The sequence below is a fragment of the Epinephelus fuscoguttatus genome, linkage group LG17, assembly GCF_011397635.1.
Source record: "Epinephelus fuscoguttatus linkage group LG17, E.fuscoguttatus.final_Chr_v1".
Classification (NCBI taxonomy): domain Eukaryota; kingdom Metazoa; phylum Chordata; class Actinopteri; order Perciformes; family Serranidae; genus Epinephelus; species Epinephelus fuscoguttatus.
The window spans coordinates 28,442,215-28,464,051 of record NC_064768.1 but is presented as its reverse complement, the minus strand read 5'-3'; the positions used below and the strand labels follow the sequence as shown (position 1 = coordinate 28,464,051).

The window sequence follows — 21,837 nt, the reverse complement described above, 5'->3', positions numbered from 1 at the left end:
AATTAACTTCACATATGCTGCAATGCTATGTTATAACAATTCCACTTCTCCAGACAGGCACTTTCTCATTTTTGCTCTACGGAACCAAACATCCATCAAATATTATTCACAATATTCCAACTTTTAAAATGATCGCAGCCTGCATAGATTGAAGGCTAAGGTAGGTAGCTTACTGACGTACATTAAAAGTACAATATTCTTTTACACCTTATACTAAAGAAGCTTAAAGACTAAAAATTTACATTGATGTCATCAAAGCAAAAATACTATCATTTTATGCCACGCATAACCAGTGCAAATTCTTCTTCTGGCATCTCTAAAATGCTGTGGCTGTATAAGAGCTGAACTCCACTGAAATGCATAAGTTGTGTGAGTGAAGCAATGCTACAAGTTCAAAACGACTGAAATGCCTCCATGAACATAAGTGGAAGAACAGACTTTGCTCCTCTGGTGTTTATGCTGGAGTAGTTGAGCATGTTCCCATTTTGTTTAACTCAAGTGACCCCGTTGCAGCTGGTTTTGGCTGGGTGTTTCAAGGCATCGATACACACTTAGCCTACAAAACTTTACCCAGGACACTGACCAAAGACCGTGTGCAAAACTTAAGATTGTGAAGAAAAAAAACAACGTTACATTAACACAAACAGCATGCTTACTTCCAAGTGTTAACATGGTATTATAAGTGATAACTGAGTGTAATGAGTGAGGCAAAGGAAGATTAGTACTAGTTCCATTGCCATTAGCAGCCTGTAATCGTCGTATAGTAAAATGAAATTGCCTGCCGGCTGGTTGGAATATTTTTCAGCTCAGTTATTTCGGTGCATTAATCTGTTTCTCCACACCAACAATAACCATTTCCTTTATCCAGATTACTCTCTCCTATGCGACAAAGGAACCCACACACACAAGTCCAGGTTCAGCAGCGTGCTGAAAGCCTTTGGTGCCTTCTTCCACTTACAGTACAAGCTTATCCATTTCTTCCAACATGGATCCTCTTTGTCTTCTTACATTTATTGTATCCTCCTTCAGTCCGCCATCACAGAGTCCTCTTGGAATTGCCCAGTCTCTTTGGATCCTTGCTGGGCATGCACCAGTCGTCAGCCTCTATGGTCGTCTGGTAATGCCGTAAGGCTGACTTGTTGAAAACAGGAAGTCTCTCGACTGACTCTGAGGACAAAGCCTGTGATATGCAACAGAAAGGTTCTTATTGGCCTTTTCACGCAGACATGTATGCTTGATTTAGAATCAGTTTCAGGTAATTTCTTGTTGGGCTTTCCTTCAAAGATCCCTCTATATGCTCCTTAAAGGGATAGTTCACCTTAAGACCTAGAAATACATACTTCCCCCTTATCTGCAGTGCTATTCATCAGTCTAGATAGTTTTGGTGTAAGTTGCAGAGTGATGGAGATATCAACTGTAGAGACGTCTGCCTTTTTGAATATAATGAAACTACATGACACTCAGCTTGTGGTGCTCAAAGTTCCGAAAATATTCCTTAAAAACTCGACAGCAATGTCTCTTTCCAGGAATCATGACCCGATTACTCAAGATTATCAACAGACCTCGTTGTGAACAGTTTCAAGCGGGAACTATTTTCTTTCCACTGAAGTACACCCATCAACCATATCACTGTGTAGATGGAAGCGTGCATCTACTGCTAGCTCACCTAGCACCGATTAGACCGACCAACATTGTGCACGAGCCTCATCCATGAGTAGACGCACACTTCCTTCCGTGCGATGATGTAGTTATCGGGCATAGTTTGGTAGTAAGAAAAAAGCTCCTGCATGAAACTGCTCATAAGGTCTTTGGAGTAACCAGGTCAAGATTTCTGGAAAGAGACATTGCTGATGAGTTTTTAAAGTGTATATTTCTGGCGCTTGAGCACCAAAACTACAGGTAAGAGGAAAAATATGTACATTTGATTTTGGGTTGAACTGTCTCTTTAAAGTAGAGGCCAAAAAGGTCTCCCTGTGGTGAGTTATAACACACAACATGACATACATTAGTAGTGAATTGCCTGCATTACACAGCTACGCCACATCTGCCACCACTCAGTCAATCAACCTTGTGCAGCTGACAGTAAATATATATGTGAACTCTACACCAACTATTAAGGTTATTTCTGACATTGTGTGTGGAGGTAGTGCAGTTCTCACCTTCAAGTATATGACAGCTGAGGTGCCGTAGCCCTCCATAGAGTAGAGCTGCAGGTCTCCCTGAAAGTACCTGGCATACAGACGGGAGATGGGCAGGCCATAGCCAAAACCAGCCTGACGGAAGACAACAGTATCAATACAGATTAGCCTGTCTGGACCAGTTGCTAAAATATTACAATATTTACGAAATAAGGTGGATGTTGTAGTGGGTTTGTGGTGTGGACAGGTCTTGTGTTTCTCTCTTGGTTACAGTGTAATCCATTGCAATGTTGCAGACTGCATTCCTCTCTGTAATAAGCTAATGTGCAACCTTGCTCAGCTGTGTGAGTCTTTGTGAAATTAACCATTTAGATAACTTGTAATCCCAGTTGAAACCTCGTCATTAAATGGAAAAGCAAGCTTGTAGCATACAGTCCACTGACTAAGACAACACTGAAGGCAGGTTTAGTCTCACCAGTGGTGCATTGCGAGAGTTGTCTACGTGGACTGGACTGGGTGCTGTGGAGTACATATAGCTGAACAGGCGCTCGATCTTCCTCAGAGGGACTCCGCCTCCTTTGTCAGACATCTAAAAATAAAGGGGAGGTATTTTATATCAACAAGGCTCCTCTCATTGTTCTGGTAGCAGTGACCTAATCAGCTCTTAAGCATTTGCCATTTGAATGGAATCTAAACAGTGTCATGCTTTGTGAATCAGGTCATCTGGATTAGCTTTATTTATATACTACCAAGGTTCAAATGGTTTCTACCGTTTTTGGTTTCTACCGTTTTTTGGTTTCTACCGTTTTTTTCCCCGTTAAAGGTTTTTTTTGGGGGGGAGTTTTTCCTTATCCGCTGCGAGGGTCATAATGACAGAGGGATGTCGTATGCTGTAAAGCCCTGTGAGGCAAATTGTGATTTGTGATATTGGGCTTTATAAATAAAATTGAATTGAATTAAATTGAATTGACATGCATACAGTACACAGTATAGCTGATGGCAGTGACTGGAACAACACTTGTTTGCTGGTGTAATTTTAACCTGATTTCCCCTGCACAGTGTTGCCTTTAGTGTAAATTTGTGATCAAACCTTAACTCTGTGTATTTATCTACCTTGATAGTGAGGTCCTCAGTTCCCAGTGAGACTTGCACTTTGATCGGGGGCAACGTTGGGCTCGTCTCATGGGTCTCTACTGTAGCTCTCATGGCATTCTGACAGAGAAGCAGATCACAAAACGAGTCAGCAGACGGGGTGATGAATATTATAAGTCTAGTTTTCAGGGTTGCTAGGCACTGTACCTTGAAAAGCTCAAACAGCATATGATAGAGATGGGATGGCACATAGACAATGTGGAGGTCCTGGTTGGGGGTTTTGGCTGTGAAAAAATTTAATAAAACTGATCACATGGGGAAAAAAGACACCTTTCCTAAATGTGGAAATATGTTAAAACCATAACAAATCAATAACCCTGATACCCTGACTGAAAAGTACACCAGAGCTTGAAAGCAGAACTCTAAGAAAACTGCATGCATTACAAAACTACACATTAACTCTGGCCTGAGACAAGACAAGCATTTTCAATATCAGTGAAAAAAAAAATAAAGCCATTCCTGCCAAATTAAACAAAGAAAAGGACATTGTAACTCCATTCATCATTTCGATTTATATAATCTAGAACATGTCTGCCAAGAACATGCTGGCCTAGTATGTACAGTTTATATTAAAATCCCTGGTGCATGTTCTGACTCATTCTGCAGCAGGACTTGGGTTTATGGATTCAGTTATAGAACATATTGTATCAATAACTATCACACTTATTCTACTAAACCACATATTCATCTATACAGTATATTAGTCTCTTTTGGCTGGACAGCAGCATGTGAGGCCAGCCCTATAAACACGAAAGTCTGTCGGTGAGTGAAAAAGTAAGTGAGTGAATGCGTGAATGATGATTTTACACCATTGGTTTGAGTGAGCAATGACATAAATGTGAATATTTCCCCTTTTGAAATGAATAGCCGCAGACATGCTGACAGAGCCGTGGATGCTGAGAGTCCTGTATTACTGTATTCCTCATTTTTTGTAACCAATGTAGTATGATAGCATGGTGGAATTAGCAAGCTAACTAACTAGCTAGCTGCAACATGTGTAAAATTTATCAACTTACTGTAATACCTCATCCACACACTGTTGTCACAGCGTAGGAAAGCACATTGCTATTGTCAGATGAGTGACAACTTTGTTCGACTCATTTTCAGTCACCACTGTAACGTTAGCATGAAAACATGGTGGAATCATAGACTGTATAAAAAACAGACATTGTGTCTATGATGTCAGCCATTGGTTTGCGGACTGCTGTTTTGAAGCCTTGAAGTTTGGCCATTGCCATCTTGGTTTTTTGGTGCCAGAAGTGACCATATTTGAATGAGAGGGGTGAGCTGTGGAGGAGCAAAGGGTAGATCTGACTCAGACTGTGGCGGCGCCTCATGGACAGCCTGTCACTCAAGTGGCCTTCCCCTTTAATATGTGTAAGTTTCGGCCTTAATAAAATGTTAACGGGTGAGTTTTATAACGAGAATTACTGTCCCGTGGTTTTATGCCTTTACACACCAGTCAAGTTTACAATCATGTCTGTGACAACATTATATCCTATTGGATATTTGTGTGAAGTCTTGTCATAATCAGCATAGGAATTCTGACCTTGATTTTTGACCTTCAGCCACCAAATTCTAATCAATTACTTTTTCGGTCCAAGTAAACGTTTGTGTCAAATTTGAAGAAATTTCCCCAGGTTGTTCTTGAGATATCATGTTCATGTGACGAAAGTACATACAGACAACCTGAAAACATGATGCCTCCAATGTTGCCAATGCTGTGGCATAAATGCAACCCCCCCCCAAACTTGTTTATTTCTGCTGTGAAGTTTTTGAACCAACCCTTAAGTGACCATTTGATGAACTGCTGTTTTTGGCACTTCTGCTTTAGCTTCATTTTTCAGCCTCTGAGGTTGCTGCTTGGGTGGAATTACCAATTAGCAATTAGCATTAACTAGCCCAGCCAAGTTTTTGACAGAGGAAAGAGAGAATCACCTCATCAATTTGTTTGAGGAACAGAAGTGTCTGTGTGACACACAAGCCTTTAAAATTAATGAGAAACATTACTTAATATTACATGATACAGTGTCGGACTGGATGCCGCCACAGTTTTGAGAAGAAAGGTCACCACATGAACTATTTCTTTTGGCCAATTAAACACACCTGTAGAACATTTTACAAATCATTGTCACACAGGGATGTACATCGCCGACCAGGGCTGAAGAGGGGAGGGTTGTGTTAATAGGAGCAAACAGGTGCTTAATAAGGGGATACAGCTCCAGAGAAAGCGGGTCCCTCTGCCAAAGTGTATTGGTCTTCTTCTTAATGTATTTACAGATTTTTTAAATCAGAATCTTTTAAAAGACCTCTGGCATCCAGCACGGTCCAGCCATAAACTCAGTTTTGACACAGTCTCATTATACATGTACATTAATCATACTACCTACAGTTTTTAATGTTTTCCCACCCCAGATGTATGAGCATACACGTGATAAAATAAAGCCTTCCCCTGCTCTGGTTAGGTTGTCACATTATCTGTAGGTAATGAATTAAATGGAGGAATGCCTGATGCTGACGCCAGCTCTTGGCAGGCCCAACTAACAGGACACAGACACCGGGAGCCTCACTTAAGCCAAAACAGATTAATCCTAAAAGGTTTAGTTGAATTTTCAAGAGCACACCAGCACAACTTCCATCTCACACAGATATCTACAAAAAAAATGTGGATAAAAAACATCTGCAAATACAAACATGAAGGTTGTTTTTTAAGACTTACAATTGACTTCTATGATCTGCATATCAGGAGAGGTCAGGTAATACTGCTCACACAGCATCTTTGAAGTCTCATAGGCATCTAGAGAGCGGGAAAAAAAATATCTGTGGTTACTTTGAAGCGTGAGAAAGTGGAGAACAACAGCAGAGAAACGTATGTCTCCGTCTTTCAGTGCATCAGTTTACACAACATCGAAAAGGTGGGTGTTTTCACTTCCCACTCTGTGTATTGACTCTAAAAATATCAGATGATAAAAGGTCAAACAATCATGAATCTGTACAAACAGAGACTGAGGGAAAGTAGATAACACGTCCAGGGTATGTATGACTGTGTATGTATAGACAGCCGTATTGGAGCTGAGAAAGATTATTCATTACCTTTTACTACCTCCACGACGTCACATGTGGGGTCGATGCTGCCTATGTGTTTAGGATGGGCTGGGTTCACGCTGCCTTCGAAGATTAATGCTACAGGGCACAAAGCAACAAATGTGTGTGACTGAAAATCCGTAGAGATACAATTCAGTGTCCATAGATTTTCTACATTTGTCAATATTTAAACAATTATAGAGCACATGTCAAGTTGACTAAGTTCCATAGAACTAGTGTAAAACCTTCAAGGCAGGCTGGGTGTTTTTTTTTACAGCATTAAATCTTAAAAATCACATTAGACACAATGAGACAAAAAGGACAAAATGTGCTGTGACATTTCTGAATCCCAGCTCTCAAACATTATCACACGTTGGCTTTAATCTTATGACATGAGCTTCGTGTGTGAGCAACTGTGTTGATTAACTCACAGTCAATCACCGAGTGCTATACTGACTGTGCTGGTTCATGAGCATGCGTGTGGAGATGCGGCTCATGTAGAAGCGGTCCAGGAAGTACTGAACGTTCTGGTTGGTGACGGGGTCCACGCCAAAGGCCTCCTTGTACTCCACCACGCCCTGAGCCATGGTGGGCACCACGTTGTTGTGCCGATTACGGACGTTTACCAGAGTCCGTGTGAAGCTGGGAGGGCACAGACATGATAGGCGTGTGAGTGTGTGAGGGCAGGTAGAACAGTGCGCTAGGATTACTGGGATATATGTAACCAGCAGTGTTAATGGCACTGGGCACTGGGTTGAAAGCAGTAAAACATGCTCTAACATTTGGTATGTGATAAAGAGTTAAAGTATGTGTGCACATATAAGGAATGTGACTTCGGTAAACTTTGCTCTCAATGTACCAGTATTGACATTATCTGGTAATTGCAGCTTTTTGACTGGGACAATCTGTGAAAGTCCACCACATTTCAATCTCTTCAGTCATAATGTCTGGTTAAAATAATTCCCACCATGTTCTCAAACAACGCAAGAGAGTGTTGACAACAAAATCAGCTGGACTGCACTTTTCTTGATTGGAATATCCAAACTGGCTGTGAGTGTTGCTGAGCAGCGTCTTGAGCCGTACTTTTTGTTTCTATTAATTCCTATCGCTCACTTTGAAAGCGCAGCAATGGACGACGTACAGCTGATTTATGGAGTTGTTTGTTGTACCTTATCATTTCACTGCAACAACCTAAATAAGGTGGCAGCTGGCTGCAGGAGAGATCACAAGGGAGCTAAAAATTTCTGGCAAATGACCGTCGCTAATAACAATCTACTTGCTGTTGGCTATATTTCATTATTCTATGTCTATATCTATGTCAATAAAATATGTCTATATGTCTATACAGCGCATGAAGATAGCAAGTGCTCACCCATCTTTGGAGTGGTTACGCTGGTTTGTTTACATGGTGTATCAGTACTATCAATTGTTATTTAAGCACCTTTAGCACAAATAATATTTGACCAGCCTTTTTCCCATTTGTCCAAGATGTTAAAATCCTTCAGGACATATCGACAGGCACCAAACCCTGCTTCAAATAATGTGAAAATATGAGAAGTCCCTCTCTAGCACCACTGTTTGGTTTGTCCAGTCTTGGCAACTTTAGAAAAATGGCAGTACAACCTGGTGGTTCCACTCCGTATGCAAATAGGAAGGTCTCATTCTTAGCTAACAAAATCACAAAGATTCAAATTTTTCGGTGATTATACACAAATAAAAGTATAATTATGAATAATGTATTTCATTTCTGCCGACAGATCCCCTAAAGCCTACACACTGGACTTTAAATGGAGCTTCTGCTTTTCTTTTTCAGTCTTTGAGTCTGACGGTGGCCTTCAGGAACTGTGAGTGAGATTACAATTTGGACTGATCCTGTCTTTGTAGTGTGAGGTCGAAAATAGGCAGTTAAATAATCCCTGGATTACTGAATCAGTGTTGGCAGTTACTGAAAAATTAACCAACTGGATTGGTAACAGCAACAAAACAACTAGACAGGGACATGGTGAAGGTCTACACAAGCAGTACGTATGTACTGGAAAGTGTCTGTAAATGACTTACCTTTTCAGGACATCCTTGTCATCTGGATCCTTTTCTAAAAAATCTACAATCTCCAACAAACTCTGTGAATACCTGGTGGAACAAAAAGGGTGGACTTTAGAAGAAAATAAGAGACATGCAAGAATTAAAAACTACTCAGCAAGCAGTGAATTTCTGCTAGACTAGACATGCTTGAAATTCTTAACCAGTTTCACAACTGTGTAATTATTTCCACATGATTAAAATGACAGTGTCTCCTCTTTGGATAACAGTTGCTTATTTTATCAAAGAGTTTATCTGTAGGCCAGTGGATGCAGAGGACTCAAGTGCTGAGTTGTTTGAGTCACACTCTCTCATGCTGTCTCACAGCAGAGAAACTGGGTGAAAGGTGAACAGCAGTGTGACTGCCTATGATTTCAATGTGCTTGGTTTGTCCCTCAATTGACCTTCAGCGCTCAAATTTTGGATTAAGTCCCGTCATGCAAACAGATGTACATCCTGAAATAGACTATTCTGCGACTTGTGGTTTCGCAAGCTTGCCAGGAAATATCAAGGCATGACCTCTCTGCCCTTGTCGACAACATTAACAAGTGACAGATCTACTCTTTGCTGGCAACCAAAGAGCTCTGCCGTAGTGAGAAGAGAAAGCCACAGTGAAGGAGGTACACAGCCATATATAGACACTCCTGTGGCTCTTATAAGAAGAGCAGGGTGGGGTAATGATGGTATTGCTAACATGTCTCAACGTGACATAATCAATATGCTAGGGTGAAGTTTCCTGCAGAATAGAACAGTTTTAATGTGACCAGGAAGTAGCAGCTATGGTGGAAAAACAAAATCCAAGAGAAAATGATTACAGCTGAAAACCTACAACAAACATAATTACCCTATGTACACACATTTACTTGGCTGCACCCCCGATGTTTACAACCTTTCACTCTTCTTTACAACATGTACCTTGAAATGGGCGTGTGCACACAGATTTGCACATGTCAGCATAACTGTGTGAATTTTCTAACTACAAACAAATGCTGCCATGCACCAAGTAGTGTGCATTTTCCAAAATTCCAAAACAGTGCTGCATCTTGATGGCACAACACGAAACTGGAGCGTACACATAATCCTTAAAGCTATATTACACAAGAATAACATACCACCATGACAACTGCCTGTACATTAGCCTATCCAGTATAAATAAAGTACACTCCCAGATCGATGGCATCGAGCCAGACAGTGCTCAGACAACAGCGGGGTGAGCGAGGAGGTGATTCGCTTCATGGTTAAACAGAACAGACAGTTGGAAAACCTCACGTAACCTCTGAAAACATCAACAGCAGTGTTTTTATCAGATCACAGCTGTAAGCCTGACTGGTTAAATTTAACAAAACCACAGAAGAACAATTGCATACAGAACAGATTTAATGATTTGAAGCTAAAGTTGCTTGAAGTCCACAGGCTGAAATACAAAGGGAATATGCTTTGAGACATAATGAGGAGAACTTGAATCACCCAGACACTACCGTTTCATGACTACCCCAGGCTGAACGAGTCCCCGTGTGACCTTGTGTAACCAGGGAATCCTGTACTAAGTGACAATAGAAATACAGCAGGACTCTCATGCCACAGTCTCATGGTCCTGCCCTCTCTTTTGCTTTGATTCTGATGCAGAGGTGCAGGAAGACTTGTTGGAAAACTAAGATTATCTTAGTCTTGAAAAGAAGATCCCACACACTGCTTTAACTCAGCTTCACAATGTATTAGTTACACTGACATTTCAGTCCCTCTGGACTTTTGTCAGGTATCCAACAGGTTGCATTCGATGACACAGTATGCAGGGTAGCCTAGGAATCCTACCAGCTGATGAGGAGCTTTAGGGATGGAGTGCCGAGGAGTTTGTCAGGGAGGAAATCAATTTCCTTCATGATGTTGGCCAGTCTGACAGGAAGCTCCTGCCGCAGGAACACAAAGGAGGTCTTCTCACATGCATTGGCCGAGCCTGCAGTCACATGCGGGGACAGAAACAGGAAAATAAAACACTGAGCCAGCATACAACTTTAGACCCCATCCTGTCACAACACAAGACAAAGACACAGCAACCTTTACTTGATATTTGGAGGACATCTACCTAGGGTTATTTGTGGATATAGTCTTTCCTTAAAGGAGGAACCTGTTGCGCAAATCAAATAAAAAACTATGGTGACAATATCTGCTTTATTTTGTGCTGAGGTAGCAGTAACATCAACCACACATCAGTTTTTAGAAGCTGTCTTCTCTTGGTCACTGCAATGCCCACAATGGCACCAGTCATCAAAATCTAAAACTCAAAATGGTGATTTCAGTCATGTGGTTAGGGTTAGGGGTTAACCCTAACCCTAACCCAGGAGACACTATGGAGGACTGTCACCAGGACATACATTAACACTGAATGGCGTGAGTTGTGCAACTAGCATGTGAGTGTGGGAAAGCAGGCTCACAGGTAGCACACAGTTTCCGACAACACCAACACCACTAGAAACACTCACCAAAGTCAATGAACTGCTTCATGGACAACGGAGACGGGGAAAACTTGGCAAACCTCTCCACTTGTTTCGGTATCCCAGCGACGGAGCCATTTTTCAGCAAAAACTGAGCGAACTTCATGTTTCCTGTCCTCGACAGACCCCAGCTGTAAATATATCGGGGACAAACTGCCCTTTCTTTCCTCAGCTCGCTCCAGTTTGACGACGGTTAGCTAGCAGGGCTAAAGCTCGACGTCGTTTAACAGCCTCCTCAGTAAATTTATATTTCTCAGGATGCTGGTTACGACTTTCTCATCGTTGTTTTTCTCGGGCTGTCCTCTCGCATCTCTGCAAGTTGTTATGTGCCCTTCAAACACAACTTCCAACAGTGAGCGGTGTGTGGTGTTGTTGGGCGGGGCGAAGGCGGGATTGACATGAGAACCGACCAATGAGCGTCAAGATCGGGCTGGCGCTGCAGGATGTCCAGGAGGAAGTGTTGATTGATGGAGGAGAAGTTTGTGGCTGTAAATTATTATGATTTGAGGACATGGACAATGTAGGGCAAGGATATTTATTAATGCAGCACATGGACTTGCAGTGGTTTAAAATATTATTGCTCCAGTATGTGACTGGAAAATCCATAGGCAGTGTCATGCACAATACATCAGTGATTGATGAGGAGCTGGGTGTGTTTGGGGAATCTAATTGGATTAAGAGATTAAGTTTAAGAGGTAGAGTGATGACTGTCATTTGATTTCATTTATACAGGAAAGGAATTAAAAGCAACATCGTGTGCTAAAGTTAAAACTGGCCTGGCTCAGTTAAAAACTGGTTTTCAGCAGATTCCTGTTCTGCAACAAAGACACATTACAACTTAGGACGAAAACAATCAACAGAGGCAAGGCAATAAAACATAGGCAGCTACACAGACAATGCAGAGTAGCAGACTGAAGTGGAGTGGGTAAAAGCTCCTCATCAGCTGGCAGGATCCCTAGGCTGCACTACATGAGACCCTGTGTCATCATATTTTGGGTTTACTTGACCTTATACTTCATTCTACTTAACTCAAACCTGTTGTCCTTGTTTGTGGACACTTTTTTGTGCCATCTAGTGGTAGGGAGGGCACAATACACTAATCCGTGAAAATAAACAACATGGCAGCCGTCTCTGCTAAGTCAGTCTGCAGCCGATCCTGACATGAAAGTGGACAAGAACCCAGACCTGATCACATTTTGTGTTTGAAAGTCATTTATCTATGATTGATAATGTTTGTACTTTGTTATGGCAACAAATTTGACCAATTTTAACAACAGTATCAAGCTAAGAGGAAGTACTCATTTGAAGACATTGGGACTTTATTGTTGTCTTATTTGAGTACACTAGGACTTAATTATTGTTGACCATGTTTAATTTTTTATACTTTTTTATACTTACTAGGAGAAACTGAAGATGCAGGATATTACCTGTTGAATATTTGACGAAGGTCCAGAGGGTCTGAAATGTTAGTGTAACTAATAAATCATGAAGCTGAGCAAGAGCATTGTGCGGGATCTTCTTTTCAAGACTTAAATAATCTATACCAAAATCATTCATATCAAAACCTGGGAATAATAAAATCTTAGTTTTCCAACAAGTCTTCCTGCACCTCTGCATCAGAATCAAGGCGAGAGGAAAGGACCATGAAACTGTGGCACAAGAGTCCTGCTGTATTTCTATTGTCATTTATTACAGGATTCTCTGGTTATGAGGTCACACAGGGACTCATTCAGCAGGGGGTAGTTATGAAACGGTAGTGTCTGGGTGATTCAAGTTCTCCTCATTATGTCTCAAAGCATATTCCCTTTGTATTTTGGCCTGTGGACTTCAAGCAACTTTAGCTTCAAATCATTAAATCTGTTCTGTATGCAACTGTTCTTCTGTGGTTTTGTTAAATTTAACCAGTCAGGCTTACAGCTGTGATCTGATAAAAACACTGCTGTTGATGTTTTCAGAGGTTATGTGAGGTTTTCCAACTGTCTGCTCTGTTTAACCATGAAGCGAATCATCATTGCTTTGGGAAAGGTAAAAAATGTGCTAGCTAAAGCTGCAAATGCATTAGAATATTAATAAAGAAACAATAAAGAAACAGTAGCTGCAGTGTTTTTTGTTGTAGAAAAAGCATATGGAAGTAGTGTCTTCTGATAAAGCTACATTTGATGGGTATTTAAGTAAAAGTTTTTAAGTGGATAATGGACCTTTTGAATAAAAGAACCACCCAGTTTACAGAAGGATCTGAAATTTTCAATAAGTACGAGGTTGAAAATGGTATAGCCTACCTCAGGGCAGTAGGGCAGTCCCATACTATTCTCAGTTACAGTTAATGACACATGGGGGAGATGATGGAGGGTTGTGGGCAAGAGGGAGCAATTTGGGCAATGGAGCACAAAAAAGTGATAAATCAAGCTGATATGGGGGAAGAAATGCGATGCTTAGGATTTTAGTTGAAAGACCAACAACAGAATTAATGTTCTTTATGAGATGATTAGAAAAAAAGACTTGTTTGAAACAATAGTAGGTTGTATTTTGACTCAGATTTTCATGGTGAGAAAAAAATTGTAGACAGGTGTAAAAATTGCCAAATATTGGGGAGCCAATATTTAATCCTTGACACAGCTCTAATCAGTTAGACTATAGGAGTATAGTTTTGGGATTTGCATCAAAAACGAATCATAGGATTGGACACGATTCAGGTGTGGGCTCTTAGACTGCGAGCAGTGTCTGCATGTGTGTGCCCTTTAAATGGAGACTGGAGAAATGCCACTGCTTTTACACAGAAAACCACTTAGATAGTTATTCAACCAATGGTCTGCTGGGAAAGGGAGATAACACGATAAGATGGTTTTAAGTTTGCATTTGAATGTCGACACAGTTGTGCTGGACCTCAAGTCATCAGGCAGCTTGTTCCAGAGAGCAGGACCACAGTAACTAAACGCACCCTTGGATCTAATCCTGGGTACAGCTTGGAAACATCTGTGAGATGCCCTGAGAGGCCTGACAGGCTTATAATTAATGAGCAAGTCAAAAATTGGTCTGCTTAGCAGTCAAATCATTAATTGCTGTTTAGATATTAGCAGGGTTTTGAAAGTGATTCTATATTGCACCGAGAGCCAATGAAGTGATTTCAGCATAATGTGTTTATATTTTCTTGTACATGTAAGGACTCTGGCTGCTCCACCCTGAATGACTTATATTCCCTGTGCAGTTACTAGAAACTCTGTTGGTAGATTTGGAACTATCACAAATCAAGGCAAGAAATGTAAGTGCAGATTTAGTGAGTGAGTTTCTATAGTCATGCAAAATGTAAATGGACTACATGCAGCCTTTAATGATGAGACTTAATATTCAAAATTATGACAATACATTAATAAAAAAAGAATGTTACACTGCCTAATTAGGGAGTATAAGTTTGACTGGACAGAGCTTCTAGCCAGTGTGCACACTTAAACACAAGGATCCAAGAGCCATTATAACCATTTATTGCAGTAGGAGAATAGATAGAGGATGGATGAATGGATGATTTTTTTCTGTACAATAAACAAACACAGATCAATACATGGCCATGCGTACCATAACTAGGAATAAACAAAAGTACATAAGTTACCTTACACTATTAATGTATCTACTTTCTAATAAGGGAATCCAAAGGCTTTCTTCAGGGTCCTTATTATAAAAAAACATATGTAAATTCAGCATAATATACAACCATTTCCTCGGCTAAATAATTTGCCTTACTTACTGGGTTTGAGTTTATATCAAAGGTAAGTATATTAAACAGCTACAAAACGACATATCATAATTGTTGTAACATCAGATATGCCCATTAAATTAGAATGCTTAGCATATAGACATAAATAATAAGTCAAATAAAACAATTTGGCAGAACAGTTTTGAGTAAACTGACAGCTTTGAGCTTGAGATTTTAACACTTAAACAGAAATAACACAAGGCAATGAGGTCAAATTAATTTGGGGTCCTGCACATATGACTATGGGTATTCTGGGTAATGAGAGAGTGAACAATCTGGCTACACAAGCTATTAAAAAGGAAAACATAAACATATTTGTATTAAACTTCAGCATCAGAAGGAGAGGACAATGTATGGACGAAATCAATCATGAGGAGCAGCACTGATATCAGGGGATGGCAGTAGGAATGTAAACCGCCGTTAAAGCTCGAAGAAGAAGAAGAAGAAGAAGAAGAAGAAGAATGATGTCAAGTCAGGAGAGTCGGGTTCTTCTTAAAAATGTTAAATCCTTATCGTGCTGTAAATAACAGAATATTTTATTAACGTTACATCATTTCCTACCGACGAGCTACCCGAAAAAAAAAAAAGTTTGTTTTACGCTTTTATCACTTTACGAAATTAGTCCGTCCACAAAAGAGACGTTACTGCAGTTTTAAGCTCAATATTAATGGAACGCTAACTAAAATTAAACAAGCATTCAACTACGAGCCTCTTATACGTTATTTGTCTAAAAATATAATATACGGTCTATTAGTACAGTAACATCTCTGACAGGTGTCAACTTTGTTAGTTTTGGCCGGCCACCCTCCAACGCACTTCTCCCTCCAAACGGCCACAAGATGGCGGCGTTGCAAAAGCCATGAGACAATGACAGTGCGTGTCAAAGGAGGAGGGATTTCCTCTCCTCCTTCTCAACATCATCCTACTCCTCCTAGGGATGTATCGGCGTGCGGTGCACCTGTTTTATGTGTTATCTGGGTCATCGACCGCTGAAATGCTCCGTTGTTACCGGTGTCACCAATAGCCACACGAAAACGTTTAACCGACCTAGTCGGTGGTTCCCGAGAGGCCTCGATTCAGTGTGATTCAGGAGGAGGATGTGTTGATTTTTCTCCTCTTTCGGGGTGCAGCAGTGAGACAGCATCTTTGCCGGGTGACACATCATTACCAGTGCGAGTGGACAAGGTATGAGTGAAACAATAACAGTGCATTTGACGGTTTCTTGCGATGAAATATTCCCATTTTTGTTATTAAAACACACACTAGAATTAATAGCAAGGCCGTGAACGCATTGACGCAAATACAGATGCTGTCAAATTTGTGATTAGCTAACGTTAGTTAGCTGCGAATAGACATGCCATGCTAACGTCAGTACTTTAATTAAACAAACGCCTCAGGGGCTTGGTGTTATTCCTGTGTACATATTTAGCTACGTGGCTTGTGTTTGCTGTTATGGTTATACTGTGTATGTGTCAACTGCGCACATAATATTAGATATTCTCCCATTTATTGTTCCACATAGCTTTAGCAGACGTTTTTATACCCCCAGGGTCAGGTGTCTGTTCATTCGCTATGTGTGAGGGATGTGACAGTACCCAGTACCCAACAAAGCCCACCTTTTTTCCTGTAATAATAGCTCAGAGCACTGCCAGTGAGCCTTGTCAAGATCCTGAGCCTAAGTCTACATTTAGTCTGTTTTTAAAGTAAATAATCACTACTGTTTGCTGTATGTTCACCAAACCTGAACAGTGTCAATAGAGGTGTTGAGCTTTGAGCCATTCCCATGAACCACATTAGAGTACTGTAATGTTGATTTCACTCTAAAGGTGATTTATTTTGTTTAATAACTCTGTTGATTTGACTAAGGGATTGAACAGGGAGGTGGCTGCCAAAATATAACCTGCACACACAGGGCTACTTCTACAAGTGTAACACCGATGTGGAAATCTCTCCGGCCCAGAATGGCCTAGTATTGACAGCTGTTTCCCAATTTTCAAGTCCTTAATGGTTGCTGAGCCTACAAGGTTATGGATGTACTAGATGTGTAACTGCCACACCCAGTGGGTTTTCTGAAGCATTACTTCCAGCTCACTGGAAGAACTGATACTCCTCTATACTGTATCATGTTAACATGAAACCACAGCATATTGTAACAGTGCCCTGTGTTGCTCATTCCTGTTCGTTCCTTTACCCGAAGCCCTGTAGGACAACATGTCAGACAAAAGTGACCTAAAAGCAGAGCTGGAGCGCAAGAAGCAGCGCCTCGCCCAAATCAGGCAGGAAAAAAAGATAAAGGAGGAGGAGAGGAAGAAGAAAGAGGTAAGGAAAAAAGTGAGTAACATCCACACGACTGGCACCCATACTGTATCGCACTCTGGTGTGCACTGTTTGTGTGTTCGATTGCTTTCTGTCAGGCCGTGACACATAAAAGGCTGAGGTTGTGTGTGTCCATGCGTGCATACAATCATCTATGTGTGTGCAGAAGGTTGGTGTTGGAATTTTCGATCAAAATGTTCATGCACGTGCATGTGTTTGCTTAGCTTGGATCTTAAGTCATGATGAGTAAACTGGCATTTTTTGCTCTGTATCCTGAGCAGTCAGAGAGCCAGCAGAAGAGAGAGTCCACCCCAGAGGATTCAGACTTGGACCGTAAGCGCAGGGAGACTGAGGCCCTGCTACAGAGTATTGGCATCTCACCAGAGCCTCCACTAGGTTTGTAATACTCTCACCACCTTAACATTAAAGTAACCCTTAAAGGTTATTTCACTGTTCTCTTGTGATTGTACTGCAATAGGAGTATTTGTTACCTACAGTAAAAGTTGCCGAGATGGTTCTGAAATGACACCAGACTTCATTAATTACAGCCAACTGAACCCTTTAACATTTGGATTATACTCTCCAAGTAGCAAACCTAAGATGCCCTTAAACATGATTGAATCATGAGCTTGGAAAAATATGCTGCTTAAAGATATCTTCTCTTAACTGCACTTGTGCACAAATCTGATAAATGACTGCAGGTTGAATCCCCAGGGTGTCTGCCACCTCCAGCAAGCTTTTGGAAGTACTGTTCTCTAGTGGCCTGAAACTGTAACAACACCCCTCAACACCTCAAAATTGGGTCACTGCTATCTATGCCTGTTATTGTAACTTTGGTTATTTATACCACATCTTCAAACAAAGCTGAGTACAAATATAACACATGCAAAATTAGAAATGCATTTGATGTCCTGACTTACCTCTCCTTTTTTAAACATTGATTTTATTGGTCCATCACTCATTTTACTTTGTGATGTTTCATGCCAATTTTCAAACAGTCCATTCTTTGCAGGCTTTAATGTTAGATTCATGTTATTGTTGTTATTTAGTCCCGACCCCTGTGTCCCCCTCCAAATCAGTGAGCACGCCTAGTGAGACGGGAAGCCAGGATTCAGCTGATGGAGGAGCAGCAGGCAGGTAGGCCGAAGTGACACACTTCATACCCAAGTTCAATGTCAGGTGTGAAATGCATTATGTAAAAGACACATCACACTTTGCTCACTCTTGCGTATCAGGCATGCTTTTTGAGAGATTACCAATAACCAGTGTGTGGTGCCTGCATCTTAAACTTGAAAGACGATCACGCGGCTTAAAAATGATGATATGAAGTTGCTTTGGGCTGTGAATATTTTTGGCATGTTGTCACTTTTGACACATATTCTGTCTCTCTTCTCATCAATGGCACAACAGGTTTAGGTAAGGATGAGTGTCCCTAGTGGTGACATTGTGGTGCCTTGTTAGGTTTTGAGTGTGGTATCTGTCACTTGTCATGGCATCCAGTGTTTTGATGACCACTGTGCGGCTTGTTGCTTCTCACAACTAGTCTTGAGGAGTTTGATGTCGAGGTAAGTCTCAGCTGCAGACATTCCTGCAAAGAAGCTGTTAGTCTGACAAAAAAAAAAGAGAGAGAGATGCTAATTTCTGTGCAAGTAAGAACCACATTGGTAAACTTTCAGAAAGCAGCCTTAGTGAGCCAGTTAATGGAGTATGTTTAAAAAATATAAGCGTTTCCCCCTTTTGTCACTGCTCTGTATTCACAGTGCTTACTAGCTCATGTGTCATATGCTCCTGCATTTATTTATATGCTTAAACATCCATTACACACCAAAGCAATGGAGCAACTATTTACCTTTAAGTTCTACACATGGCTGCCTGCTCTGCTGAATTAAACCTGCAGTTGAGAAGAGAGTGGTCATCAAGCGCTTTCCATTTGCTTTTTAATGGCAGTTGACTGTAGAGGTCAGTGTGTGAGTGATGCCCCCAGGGGTCATTAGTGATGTGTTGTTCTGGTATGGCCAGGGGTGGAATTGGGGATTAAGAGCGTGTGGGAGCTCATTTAAGTTCCTAGCAGAAATAAATTCTCTTACGTAAGACTTTATGTTTCTTTTTAGATTTTACCAATTGGATTTTACAAATTGGTGAGTTAGTTCCATTGCCTGGAATGAGATTTATTTCCCCCCAAATCCACCCCGAATGATGGCATGCCATTTTGAGCTTCTCCATTTGTGGCTGTGTATGTGTGTGTGTCCCTTCTTAGGTCAGGTTTCTCTAAAAACAAGTCCCAAGCACAGAGCTCAAGGTAAGCATTTTCACGTCAAACCCAGGAATCCCCCCCCTTCCCTCCTTTTTTTAGCTGAGTGAACCTTTATGTGAACGCAGAGAGTCCCCTGCAGTGTTGTCAGTGGTCTTAGCAATGTGTTCCCATCACGATTTTTAAGATCAAAACAACGCAGTGCCCCTTTTTCCTTCGTCCCTCTGGACTCCTATGGCGACTTCCCCTGTGAAGCCCGACTGTCTCCTGTAATACCAGCTCGAAAGAGTTCTGTTTGCATGAGTTGAGCCATAGAAGTCATTTCAGCCTTCGCAGAGTTGACAATCTGCTGCTTAAAGTGTCATCGCTGTTACTGCAAAACAGCCGGTCTGTCAGGCTAACGAAATGCTTTGCCACTCTCACCTGGCGCTGTGTGGCACAAGCTGAAGGTCTGATGGGCGTGTTCACTGGCCCTAAAGGGTATCATCAGAAAGTGTAGTGATGTTGGAAGCATTATCCTTTCAGTTGGTAGATCTGAACCCAAGTTGCCATAAAACTCTCCAGGTTGCATTTGCTATTTGACTTGAATTTATAGAAGATTCAGTGAGCTCAGTCACTTCCTCATCGTTTGAAAAACTCATTGGCGATGCATGGCAAGCATATGTCATGTATTTCGAGCAAGCTAAATCTTTACAAGTGCATTTTAATTTGATTTCCATGTGCTGGATGTGAATATGTTTATAGATGATGTGTGTTGTGCTCTAGATGTGAGATGGAAATCATGTTGCTGGATATATTGTTCATGGCTTTCATGCATCATTTATCACAGATTTGCGTATGAAACATCAAGACACAGATCGTCACACAAATACAGATTGATAATGTCATCCATGTTGCTAAAAGTGAATGCTGCAGAGGATTAGAGCATTCTGCAGAGCTTTCCTGCATTTAAAAGCCATCAGATCAAATTGTTTTCCCCACTGGAAACAATGAAATCACTTTTGACCTTCTTCAACACAAACCATGGAAATTTGTTCTGTCCATAAATTTCAACATTAGGTTCCTGGCAGATGACCAGGAAATATATTACAAGGGATGAGTAGAGGTCTTTAAATAGAATACACTGAGCTATAGTGAAATATAATTTCTCCCTAATGTATAACCCTCCTGCACTATATCCACTTATCCAAACATTTTTCCATTAATAGTGCCGTGTTTGCATGAAAGTTGACAGGAAGTATTTTACCAACAAAATGACCGTTTGTATATCAGTTACTCACCCTGTGTTACCTTGAATTCGTAGAGAAAACAAGATGAACAAATTCTTGATGAGTTGACGTAAAACAGGACCACATTTAACAACAGCAAAACTATTTCAAAACAACTGATTACAAACTCTCACACAACTTCTGCTGCATATTACACGTCCCTTACCATAACCATCTCAGAGCCATGCAATAAAACAAAGTGTTCTCCACAAATTCAAGTTAATACAGTGAGTACTTGATCTACATATAGTCATTTTATGAGTAAAGTTTTCCTTTAAGCTGTTCTCTAGATAACTGGTCTGTAGGTGAGTGTGTGTGTGCATACATGTGGTAATGTATGTTCTTTGTGTCACTGACACATGTGCCGTTGTTTGTGTGTTCTTTATTATGTGTCTGTTTGTAAACATGCATGTCATCTCTTGCTCCCTCTGTTGGTGACATCAGGACGCTGCAGTGGGACACAGACCCCTCTGTGCTGCAGCTGCAGGCTGATTCTGAGCTCGGGTACATCTTCCTTCTCTCCTCTAGTTCACTGTATCACTAAAAAAATTGCACTGTAACACACTTTATATGGCATTGCATGACACTAATTTAATATTCGATTTAAGGGGAACACCACCATTTGTTATTTCCATGCCCAGGAAAGTTCAGTCAGTATTTGCACATGAGCTCCATTCTCTCAAACCAGAAACCAGAGAAGTAAGTTGAACACGTGTTATGTCAAAGGGTATAAAGTCTGAAGTTGCTCCGTAGACAATGAATGAGCTGATTTGGTGGACCTGGTTCATTATTATACCCATATAAGCTTTATTCATTGTTGTTTTCTCAGATCTGAAACAGAAGTTATACTAGTATCAATCCTTGGGGTGCTCTCAGTTTCATCTAGAACATTTTTCATCCTCGGAATTAATTTTCTGCAGAGCAGCTCCAGACTTTATATCCTATGACATCACACATTTGAGTGTCAGCACTCTAGCTTTTGGATTTTGGTGACAGTTGTCCATGTTTACTCATGAAATTTGGACCATTTTAGACCATGGGAATAATGTATAAATTTTGAAAATGGGCGTAGTTCCCCTTTAAAGACTCAAGCACTATAATGACGCAGTCAAGTGGTTGCTACAGACACAAGGTTCCACATGTTATTCATTGCTTTAAATTTCAAAACAAATGCAAATATATTGCACTGTAAACAGGACAAATTGAGTTTATGCACAATATAACTATTCTAATCAGAGCATCTTGTCTCTGTTACCCAGGCGCAGGATGCAGAGGCTGGGGGCCTCCAAGATCACACAGGTAGACTTCC

The 21,837-nt window shown here is 40.9% G+C and overlaps 2 protein-coding genes across 9 annotated transcripts in view; one reads left to right on the top strand and one right to left on the bottom strand.

Annotated features, from left to right (window-relative positions):
* Positions 1–888: 888 nt before the first annotated feature.
* Positions 889–11,321, bottom strand: pdk4 (pyruvate dehydrogenase kinase, isozyme 4). 2 transcript variants are annotated; one of them, XM_049603306.1, is made up of 11 exons: positions 10,934–11,318; positions 10,266–10,407; positions 8,433–8,504; positions 6,832–7,016; positions 6,384–6,473; positions 6,010–6,087; positions 3,438–3,514; positions 3,252–3,350; positions 2,614–2,727; positions 2,160–2,273; positions 889–1,180 (listed from the first exon to the last, which is right to left on the bottom strand). In XM_049603306.1, exons 1-11 carry the CDS (start codon positions 11,049–11,051, stop codon positions 1,037–1,039), a joined length of 1,233 nt encoding a protein of 410 aa, XP_049459263.1. In that variant the 5' UTR covers positions 11,052–11,318; the 3' UTR covers positions 889–1,036. The 2 variants fall into 2 exon arrangements, 1 of the variants encoding a protein (XP_049459263.1); XR_007451642.1 differs by lacking the exons at positions 889–1,180; positions 2,160–2,273; positions 2,614–2,727; positions 3,252–3,350; positions 3,438–3,514 and having other exon boundaries at positions 6,040–6,087; positions 6,806–7,016; positions 10,934–11,321.
* Positions 11,322–15,281: 3,960 nt separating this feature from the next.
* The window catches only part of LOC125905225 (cytoplasmic dynein 1 intermediate chain 1), a 76,324-nt gene continuing 69,768 nt past the window's right edge, over positions 15,282–21,837 (top strand). Inside the window, exons 1-7 of one of the 7 annotated variants that reach the window (XM_049603115.1) lie at positions 15,282–15,878; positions 16,891–17,012; positions 17,291–17,405; positions 18,059–18,146; positions 19,267–19,308; positions 20,973–21,032; positions 21,788–21,837. The exon at positions 21,788–21,837 is cut by the window's right edge and continues 66 nt beyond it. In XM_049603115.1, the coding sequence (XP_049459072.1) occupies positions 16,905–17,012; positions 17,291–17,405; positions 18,059–18,146; positions 19,267–19,308; positions 20,973–21,032; positions 21,788–21,837 (463 nt within the window). In that variant the 5' untranslated portion in view covers positions 15,282–15,878; positions 16,891–16,904. Of the gene's footprint in view, positions 15,879–16,890; positions 17,025–17,290; positions 17,406–18,058; positions 18,147–19,266; positions 19,309–20,972; positions 21,033–21,787 lie in introns of all 7 variants that reach the window. The other 6 variants (XM_049603114.1, XM_049603113.1, XM_049603119.1 and 3 more) reach the window with 6 other exon arrangements.